This window comes from Sabethes cyaneus, chromosome 3 (genome assembly GCF_943734655.1).
Source record: "Sabethes cyaneus chromosome 3, idSabCyanKW18_F2, whole genome shotgun sequence".
Classification (NCBI taxonomy): Eukaryota; Metazoa; Arthropoda; class Insecta; order Diptera; family Culicidae; genus Sabethes; species Sabethes cyaneus.
This window is the reverse complement of record NC_071355.1, coordinates 17,374,420-17,391,113: the sequence shown is the minus strand read 5'-3', so window position 1 is coordinate 17,391,113 and position 16,694 is coordinate 17,374,420. Positions and strand designations below refer to the sequence as shown.

Genomic DNA, 16,694 nt, shown 5'->3' with positions numbered 1-16,694 from the left:
AACTCAAAAACTAATCCAACTCGAGAAATTCGAGACTCTTCCATAAAACATTAATCAATAACAAGACCACAAAAACTATCTATAGTAACACTAGATCATTCAGGACGAGCCGGTCGCGAGTGTTGCCGGTGACCCGCCGTCGGAAGCGCCGCCCACTGGGGGGCTTGCAAAACTCGAGAAGTGACAAAGATCATCCGAGATTCATGATTTATGTACAACACAGGTTAATTTGTGGCAATACGAAGTTTGTCGGGTCAGCTAGTAATAACAATAAACGTTGTATTTTTAAGTCTTTTGCTGCATACATTCTATCGTATATCTAAGCTAAGCATTAGGCAAATTGAAATTGTCTCTGCAGTTGAATTTGCTATTTTCCTTTGACATCACATTTAAAGAACCGTTGGAACTAAAATAAATAATTTTATTTTTCATTCTGTGTTAAAACAACAAATGAAGTTTAATTTACAATTAGCACATTTACTGGACTGGCTCCACTATTCTGTTATCATCGTTTTTTCCGCCGTTATTTAGATAATAAATATGATTAAAAGTTGGTGCGAAACCTTCTTTTTCTACTGTTGAACTGGGTACACCCAAGGTTAACTCACCCACCTTGGGTACACCGTAGTTATACAGCTGCCTGGCTTTTAATCTAAAAAGGAAGTAAGAATGTTTCGCTCTGATATTTGATTACAAAATTTGTAACTAATTTTCTATTTTGCATAGTTACAACAAACATTTGTTTTGTGTTGCTATAGCTATTTGATAAACCAACATCTCCAACGAAGAGTGAACAAAATGAATGTTAGTGAAGGGACGGTGAGTGAACTTCTCACGTCCCTTCTGGTACCTGGAAAAATCGTTCGCGTGCTGTCTGTATAGTTTGTGGTTATAGAGCATATTATTACAAGAAATTTTGCTAGAGACAGTAACCTTCTATCTCTTCAGCGAAGTTAGAGAAATCTTATTTATTGTATATGCATTTGTAAACTCAGTTTTTATATTTTTGCTCTTTTTGTAATTGTTGTATGACTTTTTCTTGTATTACAAAATTGTACAAATGATAAAAATACACAGCTTTGCTGAATATAGTATACCTCTATGTTTGCTTGTTTAGGAACTGTAGAACTTTGATTATAAAAAATACCTTAATTTTGACTACGAATTACTCGACTACCAGCAGACGGATACATTTTAAACATTTTACATTGGCTAGTTTTGCTGCATACAGACACCATTTTTCCATATGAAGAAACGAGAGAAAATTCCACTTGGGGTAAATTGCAGTACACCTCGCATGCTGATTGTTTCGTTTCTGTGATGGCGGTTTATGGTGATCTATTTTTCCAACAATTTAAATTATTAATGCATTGAATAATTATGACATTTTGCTCAGAATAAGTTTATTGAAGAATATTCGTTAGTTAAACAACGATTTGTAACTTTATAACAATATGGCGTTGAAAAACCTAAACTATTCAAGAAAACTCTATTGATGTGAATCAAATAGAATGGCATTACAGGAAATTATGCATAGTTCAAAAACCTATAAACTAGACCTTTAGTAGGCAATGTATATGTTAAAGAATAAGATTTCCTCTTACAACTTACTTTTATTTGCACTTACTCAAATTAATAACAACTTACTTATCCTTACTCAGCAATTTCATGAAAAAAGGATCTATCAAAATTTAAAAGTGTTCCTATTTTGTTCAAAATTTGTAAACTTACTCAATTTTCAAAAATTTTATGTAAACCAACGCATTACGCAATGTTAACCAATAGATGAATTATGTTCCGAAAACGTGTCGATTTCTATCTCAAATACCAAGTAAGACCGTATAACAAAGGTTCCTTTCACCACTAGGTGGATTAAATCGGGTTTTTTCGTATATTTTTGCATAGAAAATAATAACGTTATAAGCAAGAATAGATTCGGTTTTCACGTTTAAACCTTAAATAAAAATTCTTAAAATCCATGTTTTTTTGCTCGATGAAAAAATTTACTTTGTTTTTTTTTCGCCCCTCCCTCCCTTCAGTGGCCGAACACCGGAAGGACAAAAACTTTATAAAATATTTGTAATGGCCTAATTGTTTGAAGCAAATCAATTATGGGAAATGTTTCTATAGACTAAATTAACACTTTTGGACTAAACTGAAGATTTTAGCAGCGCAGCTGTCAAATTTATAAGCAAAACAAAGAAAAACCCAACCGATGTAATTTTGTGTGTGAAGAAAATAGCTGGCAAATCGTTAAAAAACAACATATTCATACTAAACCGACGATATTGCGTTAGTTTGATCTTTCACTGAATATCCATTGGAAACCTAGTGAATTTTCGAATATTCAGTAAAAAGTTATTAAAGTTTGAAAAAATGGTATCCAAGTCGGGAAAGACGGACACCCAACGGTAGGGAAAGACGGACACACAGATTTTGAACCCATTTTGCCCAACAACGATTTAACATTGCAAATACTTACATATTATATATGTAAAAGTAACCAGAAGTCATTAATTTTTAATTCGGCACCAATTAAAATATTGAAGGGAACCATTCTATTTTCTCGCTTAAAGGGTGGATCGGGAAGGGGGTTTTTCCAAACCAATTCATTCCTAAATACATGATGAAATATGTTAATCTTTCTTAATACTGATAATTCGACGACGCGTGACACTTTTTTGCGAGTGTCCGTCTTTTCCATATCAAGTGTCCGTCTTTCCCACCCATGCGCAGAAACTCTGATTTATACATGATGTTTATAATATTAAAAAAAGCATAAATTTTGGAAGAAATTTTCCAGCCCACGTTGTAACAGAGACTCAAAGGTTCGGTTTGTACGAAAATTGCGATCAATACAGTTATATTTGAGTAGATATTGGGTCTTTACCTTAAGGTGAGTGTCTTTACCGCCCTTCCCCTAGGGGGAAAGCCTCCATCACTTCAAGGACTTGCCAGTGAGTGTATGTAGGTAGAATTACAGTAGATCCAAATTTGATTATCGAATGAATTTTACACAAATGCCGTTACAAAAGGGCCAAAAGGGATTGGGCGGACCCTCAAGCAGAGGCACTTGTGCGCATTCCGGCCTTCCAGCATTAGGATCCTGTTTTGATCTAGAAGGATTCTTAAAAAATCGAACTTAAAGTTAACTTAGTCTTAGTCTTAAAAAATCGAACAATAAACGCCAAAAACGTGGAAAAATTCGATTGAAAAGCCCTTTGTGATTAGGAGAAATGACCGCCAAAACTCAATTTTTCAAAATCGATTGTAAATACCGTGCTCAAATGTCATCTGGAAACATGGAAGTGGAACATATGACATAGCCCTGGCCCTAACCCTAGCTCTAGCCCTAGCCCTAGCCATAGCCATAGCCCTAGCCCAAGCCCTAGACCTATTCCAAGTCCCAAGATTCAATATTCCATGCTCCAAGTTTGAACTGTTTAAACGTAGTAGTACGTCAGTCATGCGGTTGTGTCTGTTGCACAACGCCCCTGATTTTTTAGTTTTTATTACCATAATACTAGGCCTCACAAGGGTATGAAATGGGGAAGGCAAATGAGGAGCGTCCAATATAGCTCTAGCTATCCCAAGCCCCTACCTAGCGCCTCCACGTGGCCATACCCGGTAATGGTAAGCTAGGAGGTGCGATACTGTGTGGTTCCCGGCTGCCTGTTCTCATAATCGAGGTTTTGGGCATACGGTGGAGCCACACGATCTGGTAAGCATAATATAAGTTATTTTAATTATTTTTGTCGTTTTAGCTTATGAAGCATTTACTGCTTTATAGTGAAAACTTTGGCCAATACGAGTGTTAATACTGCACATGGATATTGGATACCAGAAGAAAAATTAAATTAATTATTAGAAGCATTTATGGAAACTAAAAGGACGCAACTCTATTCCATTCGAAGGACTGCTGGTGAGATTGTTCTATTTTTACCCATATATACCATATTTCATAAATAAACTAGAATCGGGAAGAGGGAGGGACCATCAGAGCACATGTTTGAAGCGGTGGGCCTAGGAAGAGTGAAACAGTCAACTTTCTAGAGTTAATCTTGGCCCGATTAACAACACATGGTGAATAATGAGCGGGCTCTTCTCCCCACCTGCTGGAGTCATTCTGCATTATGACGGTTTATTCAACGATTGACTCAGGTGACTTAGCCCTTGGAAGGAGATTCTCTTAATCCCTGGTACGTGTAAGTGATGTTGCTTATCGACCAATTCCCTTTTGGCCCTTCATACAAGAGTTGGGAAGCATGACCAATCGTTGAATATGTTCAACTCTTTTTGACATGATAGGCTCATTGCTATGAACGGATGTTCTGCTAATGCAGGTGGTAGTACCATATATTCATATTCATATTCATAATACTAGGCCTCACAACTAGCCTCGAGGTACGGCTCTCGGCTAGCAAGCCAATCGTTGCTCGTTCGAATCTTGACTGAGAGAAGCTAATAGGAATCCTATCACTTGCCCAGCAATTGTCCTGTACTCTAACAAAGTATGAAGCCGGCTAGCTACAAAATCGACAGAATAAAAACAGAAGATCAAGCTTTGAAATTGAAATGCAGGATTTAGGCTTTGCTTTGCATTAACAGTAACATTCCTGAAACATAAAAAAACATGAAATATGCTAGAGTTTATTGTTCTGATTTATCACCAAATAGACCTGCTTACCCGCAAGGAAGTAACATGGGACCTTTACTAGTTACACTGTTATTAGTGACGGACCTGGACCTTATTTCTAATTCTTTAATTCTAAAGCTTTTGAAAAGTTTCTTAAAAATCAACTTTAAGAATTTAATAATACCTTCGACCTTCTAAGTGAATTTCAATCGGGTTTTCGCTCCGGTCACAGTTCGACAACTGCTTTTCTCAAAGCAAACTATTATGAAAATTATCGGAACAGTTCTACTTTTCTAGTAATTTATTTCGTCTTGTTCAGTCATATTTGTTCAACCGATCTCAGAGTGTTTCAATCAATGGAAATAACTCTAATTCAATTAATATACCATCTGGAGTACCGCAGGGCTCCATACTTGGTCCATTACTATTTTCGTTATATATTAATGATTTATCTTCTATATTAAAATTTTGTCAAATACACATGTAGGAGATTGTCCCTTGTTGTGAAACGGCTCCGGTTGTGAAACACTCATCGTTTTTAACGTGTTTATTAAACTAGCACTACCAAATTACTACCAACGGCAGGGAGGCCAAATATAATTCTGTGTTTTTTGCTAGAAAAATCTGACAATCTGTACGGCGAGGAAAAATAGCTGTGCAAAAATCTGTCCAATGCAAACCAATGAGAGTGAAAGAGATAGAGAGTCATTTCGCTATTTCCGTCTCTTTCACTCTCATGTAAAAGCTCAAAAATCTATTTAATCTGTGTAATTTGGCGAAAATCTGTATTCTATGCATACAGATTCTGTACAGGCGATATCTTTCAAATATCTGTTAAACATAGAATAATCTGTGCATGTGGCAACCCTGCCAACGGCTCGTCTAATTGTACACTACCTTTTGAGCAAATAACAATCAAAATACGTTTTGTAGGAAATATGTTCGAAAAACATGCCCGAAAAAGTTTTTTAGAGTATTTTGGGATTGATTTTTTTGTCTATCAAATAAAATAGAAAAAAGCAGTAAAATGCATATAACCTTAGTTTTGGCCCTCTATTTCGTTACACAGACAAACTCAAACTCAACTACACAGACAACTCAAAAAATATTACATAAATTTTTACAAACTCGTCGTTCGCCCCGGTTGTGAAACAATGAAGTTTTCCGGTTATGAAAAATTCAGATAAACGATTATTCAATACTTTAATGACCATAAACATTTTCAACACACTTTTCAGTCACATGAGAGCCAAATCCGTATACCTATTTGAGATCTCAAACTTCTTGTTTTTACATACATTGATTACAATTTAGATTTAGATGATTAAATTAAGAAACTGATAAATTACTTTGCATTGAAGGTGTTTTCCGTTAATAAATGAATGTAATATTTTATTTTCATTTCATATTTCTTTATTTTCTTTTTTATTTTTATTTTCTTTTATGGATTTTTCGAAGTGTTTCACAGCCGGGGACACTTTGTTTTTGGTTAAAAAATTCTATGTCTCACAATTTCGCTATAACTTTTTTGTGTCAAGCAAAAAATATATGCTGTCTTTAGCAAACACATACGTAAGTCATCAATCTTTCAAATGCTTTAAAAAGATTTGGAATCAAATAATTAACTTAATTTAATTTAAATTAATTAAATTAAATAAACTGCCTCTCCTGCCCTGTTTTTTGAGCTTGCCCTTAATCGCCCAGAATTTTTCTATTGGGCGAAGTTCTAGCATTTGTTGGTTTGGTACCGCTCCATCACCGGTTTCGCCAGATCCGGCCAAAACAGACCTGTCACCTTCATGGGACCGGCAGGGAAGGGCAGCCGGTGCTTCTGGAGGCATTCTTTTTTATAGATTTGAACGTTTAATGGTGCCGGTAGTTATCAATGGCTTGCTGAATTTGCCGCACTCACAGATCCCTGCCAAACCAAGCACTTCTTGGCAAATTTGTCGACCTTTTTCTTCCAGAACTTCTCCGGAACATCCAGGCGGGACTGGCCGACGAAAAATTCTAGGCCGGGGATTTGCTTGGCGTCAGTTTTAATGTACGCCTCGCCGTCCATTACGGTGCATTTCGGCTGCACCAATCACTCGCGGTACAGCTTCTTGGCACGGGATTTGGCCACTGTATTATGTTTATCCTTTTTATCCTATTTATACCTTGAAGACATGAAGTCCGGTCCGCTTCAAGGTCTGCTGGACGAGCCAGATGGAAAAGTTGACCTTCTTGGGCACATCCTGAATCGAAAGGTTCGGATTGTGCTTGAAGTAATCCCACGGTCGAATGGTCGATTCCCAACTGTTTCGCGAGTCACCTGTGGGACTGACCTGGATTTTCCACGAACCCGCCCATAATTTTTTGTCGGAGCACTTCTGCCTTGAAAGCCATCTCGATAACCACTTGACAGATTGCGACGAAATTTTGCACATGTAAACATTACACTCTAAACTAATTTTATCCAAAATTTCATCAATTTTCACCCATGGAATAAAAAATTGTATATAAAAGAAAGTGTTGCATGTTTTTCGAGTACAATCTTTAGTTCATATGTTTATAAACTTTGCACCTGTACGAAATTTCATAAAATTTAGGTCCAGTTGGTATACGATAAGTTTGGAAAGTTCCCAAAACGACGTTTTACCATCACGGTGCACGGATGGCACCGGGCAATTTGTTATTGTGCCTTCGAGAGTCACAAACGGCAAACGGTTTTAGCTTTTTATTCAGAATTTTGTCATGGTGGAGCATGAATTGCACTCTATATTTGTTTCCATAATAGAATTGAATTCGATGGAAGTTTAATTGACGCCCAGGTTCAAATGATGATCGCTCTGAAAAAGTCAACAACCGCAAAAATAAACAAAACCCACTCCGTACTGACACACAGCCCACTGTCACTGCCACTTGCCCGGGCTAGCTAGTGCCTGTTGAAGCGCAAGGACCACCACCACTTGACAGTTGATACTGAACTGTTTGTTAGCTGTTAGCTTAGCTAGCGCCAATTTGCCAGCAGCAGATGCAGCACAACACATAACATATGTGGAGAACGTGGTCTTGTCCCGTGGTCTGTTTAATATTTCATCGCATCCATGGCTGTGTGCTCGCTCGCGCGGTCTCGAATTCCTTCGTTTGATTTTCGAAGAAGAAACCTTGAACATTGCGCCCCGTTGTTTATGGTCCAATTCTGTTCGGATGAGTGTGTGTGTGACGCCCAGTGGACGGAGAACGTATCCCCTTTCTGTCCTCCCGGAGGAGGATGTAACTGGCGATACTCGAGCCGCCAGTTATTATGCTTACCGAACGAACACGTCGATGATGACAATACTGCTAGGTACCGTCCTCAATCGGTGGAGTGAAGGGTTCGATTTGTTTTTATTTGCTTAACGTAGGATGCAAATTGGCTTATCAGCGAAAGAGAGTCACTTGACACGTTCACGGGATGATTTACCGAAAGAAAAAACGTAACATTAACCATAGCAACACGTTCGGTTCGGAGAGGACAAAAAACTTTTACTGCAATAGCTTCGTTTCGTCCCGGTTCCGTCCGTCGTATCTTGCTCGTAAAAATGGTTTGGCGAAAATAAAACTTTATTATTTAACGACTTTCAATAAAAGTGGAGAATTTGTTCGAACGAATCGTGGCTTGCTTTGTGCTGTGCTGTGTGCAACTGGCCCGGCCAGGCCAGGCGACAACGGATATGCTTTCTTGCGCGTTCTTGGAACGAATTCAATGCAATGATAGTGGTGTTATGGCAGTAGGCGAAACTATTAGTGGGTTCTAATTTGATTAAAATGAGGTTCGTTTAATCGACACTGTCAGTGGAGGTTCGGCTTACTTACCAGTGACACAGTATTATTGTTGATGGCGGCGACGGCTGCGGCGCTGACTGGGGAGGTATTATTGCTGCCGTTGGGGTTGCTGGCAACCACCGGGTACGAGTACTCGAGGGGGTTTGTCATGGCCATCAGCGAGTTGAGGATTTCCGGTGTCCTGGGTGTGGTACACACCCCGCCGTCGATGCCCAGCAGGGGCGGAACGGTCAGGCTGAGGTTGGTGTTGAACATTTTTTGGCCGCTGGGTTCGCGATTTTTCAGTAATAATAAACAACAGGTAATAAACTTGGTAGTTGGTTTTTCTCTTCTCGCTCGTTTTTTGCGTTTCTCCGGCTGGTGGCACTTCTCCGGCTGGTGGCTTCTCGCACTCGATCGAAACAAACGCGCCCGGAAGGAAAGGAAAGGAAAGGCAGAAAGGCGGTATGCGACACGGCAACTTTCACGTTGATTAAAAGCGTTATTTACAAATTAACAAAATATAATCACAGATCGGATTCTTTTTCTTCGATTTTTTCTTTGCACTTATTATTCACTTTCGTGACCTTTGCGCTTTCTGAACTGTCGAAGAGCACGTCTTGTAAATTTTTTTCCTTTTCGCAGGAACACGAGTCGTTTTGATAGCATACAATAATAAAAAATCAGCTCTCAAACACGAAAAATTAAAAATTACTTCTTATTATACTCTTGTAGTAAAAATCACAATATGGTTGAAGTTCTTTAGCCCGGGCTTTTGCCGCGCACAAGGGCAAAGTTCAATAGGCGTGTGCACTGCTGCTGCCGCCGAGGTGCGAAGCCGTTGACAGCTGCGCTGATTCGGTTGGACCCCTCGGTCCCCGACGCTCGGATCGCAATCTATGGCCTTGATTCTTTCCTGCACAGTGTGTTCCCGCACCGGCCGTCTTCTCCGTTGATTGGGGAATAATTTATGCGTTTGTTGTTGTGTTTTTCTTTTTGTTTGCTTCTAGACGCGAACTATACACTGACTCCACTGGTTGCCTGGTCGGGCGGAGTAGATTAAAAGACGAATTGTAAATCAGCTGTTTGGTTGGTTCGGCTCTGGACGGATCCACGGAGATCTCGGTCTGGTCTGCAATGAAAGAAAGAATACAAGATTGGAATGCGTTTGAGATTATTGGTATTTCGAAATGTGAACAAGCGGATGATTGATACTAAATGTGTTTGTTCGAATATCAGTTTCCGTGCTCCTTGGATGAGATTTAGTTAAATTCAGTAGAATATTTGAAATAGTTTCATATTAAAAATTACGATAAAAATCAATTGTGTGCCACTTTTTTCTCTCAACTTATCAGCGAAAACGTGAGTGTCATACACCCCAGTTCGCAGTGTCTTGCCCGGAAAGCCACTGTGCCACAACAGTGGCAATCGTGACGGACGGACGAACGGACGGGTACGTGTTTACGTTCCAAGGCACGTCTACCATGGATTTCAAAGCCGTGTCATCTCCCACGCCCGACCGTCGGTCGGTCGGTAGATTCTCGGACTATAGCACAAATGTGCGCTACCAATCTATTCCAACATCGCTGATCATAAATTGACGATAAGAGCAAACTTTTGCATATTATTGGTACGCACACAGAAACTGTCGAACAACTGTTTGACGGTGGGAGTCTTTCCAGTCACACAGCAGGCGGGGTACCTACAATATGAATTCGAACCGGCAACAATGTATGTATGTCAGTCAAATCAGATGGGAGATCGTGTCGCGACCGGGCTGGGACAGAGTACGCCACATACATTAGCCGTGTAATGCCGCGAATTAAAACTAAACAACGTGTCGGCCCGGCAAGCGGGCGACGCGGTTGTAATTAGTCGAGCGCAGTACACGTGCGTTACGTTAGATGGAGGTTAGAAAAGTTAACTTAGACCGTGCCATGCACCGTGCGTTTCCATCGAACCGTAGGGATTACTGTTGTCTGCCAGTTCGTCGTTGTTGGATGCGCTATGTTTGTGTTAATGGATGAGTAGATTATTACTCTTCTTTACTTTTCGCCAAGAAAAGAAAAACATAACCACCCAAACCACGACAGGACATCAAGCCCTAGTGTAGAACTTTCAATACCTTGCTCTCTGATTCAGAGTAATGGTTCCAACACAGTGTTTACGGTTCGAGTTCCGTTACGAAAGATTAACAGTTCTTCTATGGGGTTTCTGTAAAATTTCTGGAACGCAGCCAAAATCGGTAATCAGCATTTAGAGAAGTTTTTTAATCTCTACTCGTAAAAAATCGTAGCAAGCATTGGATTTCTAGGTTCAAGGGCCAAACAGAATGCTGCGTTAACGCATCCGTCAGCGTCAATTTGACAGTAGACCCATGGGAAAACTGTCAGAATAACGCTGATGGACGCGTTGATGCAGAATTCTGTTTGCCCCGTAAGTCTCTGGGTAGTGGTAAATGCAAATTCTCAATCATCTCTCACGTAACTCTTGAGTAGAACCTAAGTAACAATGAAAGTGCACGTTAAAACATCAGCTTTGCATGAATCGGTTGCTAGTGTCACTATTTAGCTAAACGTTGAGAAAATTTTCGTTAAAATGCATTTCTTCCGCCGTAATAAACGGAAGAGAGGGACGCCAAAGAGAGTCTCTCAATGTAACTTAGGTCCTTTTGAAAAGTCTCTTGCTTTGTTGAATTTCTTCGATACCTTCACCTTACGATATGTATTCTGTAGTAAAACTGCAAAAGTAAAAAAAGTGATACGTTCTCATCGTCGCATGGATCCAGGGTCGGAGGTTCTAAGACAGATACTGATCAAGCATCAGTTATGGGTAAAGCCATTGAAAATAAGGTAAATAGACGTGTGTTTATTTATTCTCTTGCGGCTCGCCAAAAAGCAAGCCATGGATTATGATCGATCCAATCCACCATCTTCAGGCCTTCCCTCCGAAGAAGGTCCGTATGCAGTTCGCTGCTATTGCGGATGCAACAATAGACCGGTTCCTAAAGAGCAATCAATTTTTGGTCTTCCCGGAAGACAACGGTAGCGGGGATACCGCTCCTGAAAAGGAGCGCGTCTCCCCACTCTTCACCACTATCGAGGGCTTGACAATATAGCTGGAGGCCGATCTGGCGCGTCGAGGACCACGCTTTCGGCTGTCCAGCAAAGGCGTTGTCGACCAAACACCGCACTACACGCACGACAACCCGTCATCGAAACTACTGAAAGAGCGAATTCGAGAACTAAGAAACAAGGAATTCTAACACAAGCTTCAACCAAATTCCACCTCATTGAAAACCATTTTGGTCCATGACTCAGGACTCGTCTGGGTCTGGGGGCTTGATGATTGGGTGCGAATGGGTTGTGCCACCTGCGAAGGTTTGTTATTTCTATGAAGCAGAATGGAGATTTATAAACGAGTGCAAAAGACAGACAATACTTCGCCCAAACGCTCCATAAGGCAGTTGCATGAGATTGCAAGAGATCGGTTTGTTCTCACATAGTGAAATACAACACATTCAAAGACTGTCAAGCTTCCGTATATGAGGAAATTTAAATTATCAGTTTTACCACATAGGTGAAGATTCTAAACGTAAATCGTACATTTACACATATATACAGCTATGTTTAGACAAAACAACGCGATTACGACAGTAAAATTTGCTTAATATCCTTTTTATCGTTCGTGTTTATTCGGTAGTCTCATAAACCATGCTAATGTAGGGATGACTGGTTCATTTTTCGATTACAGGAATCCCCCGAATTACGCGATGGGTAGTGCTGTAAGTGCATCGCGATATATCGGCGGTCCATTAACCTTCTTCTTCTTCTTCAGCAGCATAGAGCCGGGGTAGCTCGTGCTGTTTCAAGCACTCGTCTCCATTCAACTCGGTCTTGGGCCACTCGTCGCCAATTTCCTAGTCGTCTCAGAAGTCGCAAATCGCTTTCGACCTGGTCGAGCCATCATGCACGTTGGGCCCCTCTGTTCCTGGTGCCGGTGGGGTTGTTGAAGAGTACTATTTTCGTCACACTGTCGTCCGGCATCCTTACGACGTGTCCGGCCCACCGTAGCCTGCTAACTTTCGCTAGATGTACGATGGGAGTCTCCCCAAGCAGTGCCTGTAGCTCGTGATTCATACACCTCCGCCACTCTCCGCTTTCAGTTTGTGCTCCGCCAAATATCGTCCGCAGCACTTTCCGCTCAAACACGGCAAGGGCGCGTATGTCCTCCGTGAGCAGCGTCACGGCTTCAAGTCCATAAAGAACTACCGGTCTAATAAGAGTTTTGTACATTGTTAGCTTCGTGCGGCGGCACACGCTTCCTGATCGTAGCGTTTTACGAAGGGCAAAGTAGGCCCGATTTCCCGCTTGGATGCGCCGCTGGATCTCCTTACTAGTGTTGTTGTCCGCGGTCACCAGCGATCCCAAATACACGAACTCCTCTACCACTTCCAGTTCGTATCAACGGTTACCTTCCGTGAGAGGCGCGCCTTTGTTTCCTTTGAGCCTCTTCCTTTCTTATATTTGGTTTTCGACACATTGATTAGTAACCCAATCCTCCTAGCCTTCGTTTTTAGTCTGGCGTAGATTGCCTCCGTCGTCTCAAAGTTTCTAATAACGAGCTCGTCTGCGAAGGCTAAAAGTTGGCTACTCTTACTGAAGATCATTCCTCTAGTTTCGATACCCTGGATCACTGGATCACACCTTCAATAGCGATATTGAATAACCTACAGGGCAGTCCATCCCCTGTCCGCAACCGTCTGCGCCATTCGAAAGGACTCGAGAGTGTCCCCGAAACGGGCACGTAGCACATCACTCGCTTCAGAGTAGCTTTGATCAGCCATGTCAGTTTGTTCGGAAAACCATACTCGTGCATTATCTGCCATAGCTGTTCGCGCTCGACTGTATCGCACGCTGCCCTGAAATCTACGAGAATATAGTGCGTGGGCACGTTGTACTCCCAACATTTCTGACGGATTGTCGAAGAGTAAAAAATTTGATCTACGGCCACGGGCCCCCATAAACTGTCCTACGAATTCTCTTGCAATTGGAGATAGACGACGTAACAAAATATGGAAGAGCGCCTTGTAGGCGGCGTTAGACCAGTTGATTCTATATGTATGCGCACGCTTGCCATTTTATTTGAAGAGTTGTGAAAAGAGAATGTATTGTGTTGTGACAAGGATTGATGCTATTGATAAAAAGGGCTCGAAGTTGTGTCTCCAACGTGGGGGAAGGGTTGGTAATAAAAACAATTTTCGATTTCTGTAAGAAATAGCAGAATCGCAGTAGTTTTGCGCTTGATTTTGTTAAACTGTTTCTAAATGCACATTTTCTCCAGAGCAACTATGATGTTTTCTCGTGGTTTGGTTTAAATATCTTTATCATGGCTCAAAACGGCGTGATTTAAATGTGCAAATTCAATGCATGCTATGATCTTTTTGAGCAATGATTCGATAAAGATCAACTGAAGGCTGTTTCCTAGCAGAAAACTAGGCACTTCTTTTGATAAATTCCCTCATTCATGGGTCTAGAATGTAGGAAAACGTCGCTCTGTCCGTCCCCAGCGGTTTATTGCTTGTCAAACCCTATCAGAAATATTTTTTTTATTTTGTAATCTTCTACAGATCGAACGAAGTACAAAACTCTTGATCCGTCTGTTCCAGTTACTGCAACCTATTATTGACCAGAAATAGGCATAAAGAAGTTGCTATGACTGAATGCAGTCTGCAGTCGGGCTTGAAATACGTTTCATTCTCTATGATGTCGCCATCGTAATCGGTGCCTAGAAATTTCTCAAATCAGCCCCGGGTCTTTGTATTCTGAACATAGGACTGCAAAACTCCTGCCATTTTTGACGCGTTTCTCGATGATCATTTCGGGTTCCGTTCCGAAGAGAAGGTTAGGATAAACTATTTTTGCTCTCCTGCCACTTCTGGGTTTGTCGGTCGATGATCAGGTGTTCTCCAAATCGTTTTAACATGTCATTTTTCCCCCGAAAATTCGACGAAGACGCATTGTTTTTCTTTGGAATCAATGGAGACACCCTGTTAATCACTGTTAGTTTCAAAACGACCACGTGCCCCCTCTCCTTGCTAAGAATGGAGACGCTTTGTACATTACGGTTATAAGAATCACAGAAAGCACTACGTTCACTATGGTTGCCGAGATGAATTAAGGACTGTGTGAGTCAGAAAGTTAATTGTTCATTTAGTGTAATAGTTAACAAGCTTATTGAACAATTTCGTAATTTGCAGACGGTTCACACAATCTGCGTCGCCGTGTAACAGTAGTGAACATAGCGTTTCCTGCGACTCATGTAACCATAAAGAGCAAGGCGCCTCCATTGATTCCAAAGAAAGAGCGTGCATGGTCGTATTCCAAGTTGCAGTACCACGGGTTTAAAGAATTCTTCTGTAGGAAAAAACTACAGTTTTTAATGAATGGTGATGGGTTTTTTGGTTTTAATTCGTATTTTTTTTTTGCAAGGTTCCGTCGACTGATTTATTGTTGTATTCCATTCCATTACATTACATTAAAAGCTGGTTGATTGATTAGTTTTCAGTTGAAATCCTCTAAGGGAATACTGATTCGGGGAAACTTTACAAAATCCAATAACTTTCAAAGTTTCCTTACAGTAAAGCACCACGTTTCTCCACGGTGCATGTGAGACAAAAAAAAACTATTTCCCCATATGTTCCACCTTTTTTCGCAAAAGTTCAACGACTCTTTGAGTGGCGATCGCGAGTTGATCAGAGTGGCTGTTACCCGGAGGTAAAACCTGCTTTGATGCGCGAGTACGGATCGGGAATTTCGGTACAACAACGGAAAGTTGCGAGAGAAAAAAAAATCTGCATATAACGCGTCGCTTTTGTTACCTCCCACGTACCGACGGACGGCGACGCGACCGCGCAAACACCCTGACGATGATGATGGGTGAGGCACACCAGCACTACACACAGCAGTAAGTTCAAACGCGAAACATGTAAGACCAGTTTTTTTTTCTTTCTTTCTTTCTTTTAATTTGGCAACGATTGAGCGCAAATACAACAAGTGTGTTGACAGATGTCGGACCCTATGGGGCCTTTTTGCGGGATTTTCGAACTGCAATCGGGTGGAACAAAACACTTGACACAGTACTTCACGGTTCGATTTTGTACGGTTGTTTAGCTGTCAAAGTTGATAATTGATTTTATTTTGACATATAACTGGCTGCACAATTCGTAGTAGGCGCGTGCGGTTTGCACGATGACACCGAAAAGCACTCTCCAGCACTTTCACTCGGAGTTTACGACTTCACCAAGTCTGATGGTTAAACATGGATTTAAGTTTTTTTTTCGCGTTAAACTGCCTCTTTTCACAAGTAGTGTTCCGAGTAGTTTGCACTCGAGAGATCCCTTGTTTGGTTTGGATCACGAATTCCGTTTTCGCATCAGAACAAACAATTGAAACCCGGCAAACAGGTTGGTGGAAGAATCCGAAGCGGTTGAATGGCAAGATGACAGTCGACTTTTGTGTCAACTGCCGGTTCGATGGCCTTGAACGGGTACACACATCCGCAGTGCCAAGTGTGTGCACAGGTTTGACTAATGGAAATGAATGTCGCAGGTCACGATTTTAGTGTTCTTTTTTTTTGACGAATCGTTTGGTTCACGACTGGTTCGTGTGTAACAATGCAATTGGTTAGCGCTTCTTAATTGGAGACTTCACCTTGAACGTACTTCATACCTGGGATTGCTGACGGGTTGGCCAAGTGCAGCTGCAAATCTGACCCGCCGCCGAAAGGTGATAATCTACGTCTGGTGTTAATTGAACAACTTGTCCTCCACTTGTATTGCAGCGCAGGTCGCGCAAACCGTGACCTTTTATGTTTATCTGTTAAAATCAGTTTTGATTGTTAAATCGTGAGCTTTATGGCGGACGGACCAAAATTTTCAAGACAAATTTATGTATGTTTGTAAATTAATAATCGCTTAAAATGTATTTGGAAATATAATCCAAACTTAACTGCTTTCATTGTCTACTGTAAACACTTAAGAGCGATTATAATTGAGCTGCTGAGTGGTTCCGAAAGCGACATAAAAAATCTGTCGGCAAAGGCATAAAACTTAATCCTCGGCTGGAAAATTAACCCCCTTTCCGCGTCATTAGCGCTTCCAGCCCAAGGTGCCGAAGTAGATATTAATCAGAACGGCATCGCTAAAAAGTCAAGAGCATGTGGTTGGCGAAGCCAATATATCACTTTTTAGTGCGCCCATAAACATCAT

At 41.0% G+C, this 16,694-nt stretch overlaps 1 protein-coding gene across 3 annotated transcripts in view; it reads right to left on the bottom strand.

The window, feature by feature from the left end:
- Window positions 1-16,694, bottom strand: part of LOC128742642 (activating transcription factor 3) — a 155,019-nt gene that overhangs the window by 19,313 nt on the left and 119,012 nt on the right. For 2 of the 3 annotated variants that reach the window (XM_053839064.1, XM_053839065.1), the window contains exon 2: window positions 8,477-9,557. In XM_053839064.1, the coding sequence (XP_053695039.1) occupies window positions 8,477-8,701 (225 nt within the window). In that variant the 5' untranslated portion in view covers window positions 8,702-9,557. The remainder of the gene's footprint in view (window positions 1-8,476; window positions 9,558-16,694) is intronic. The other variant, XM_053839066.1, reaches the window with a different exon arrangement.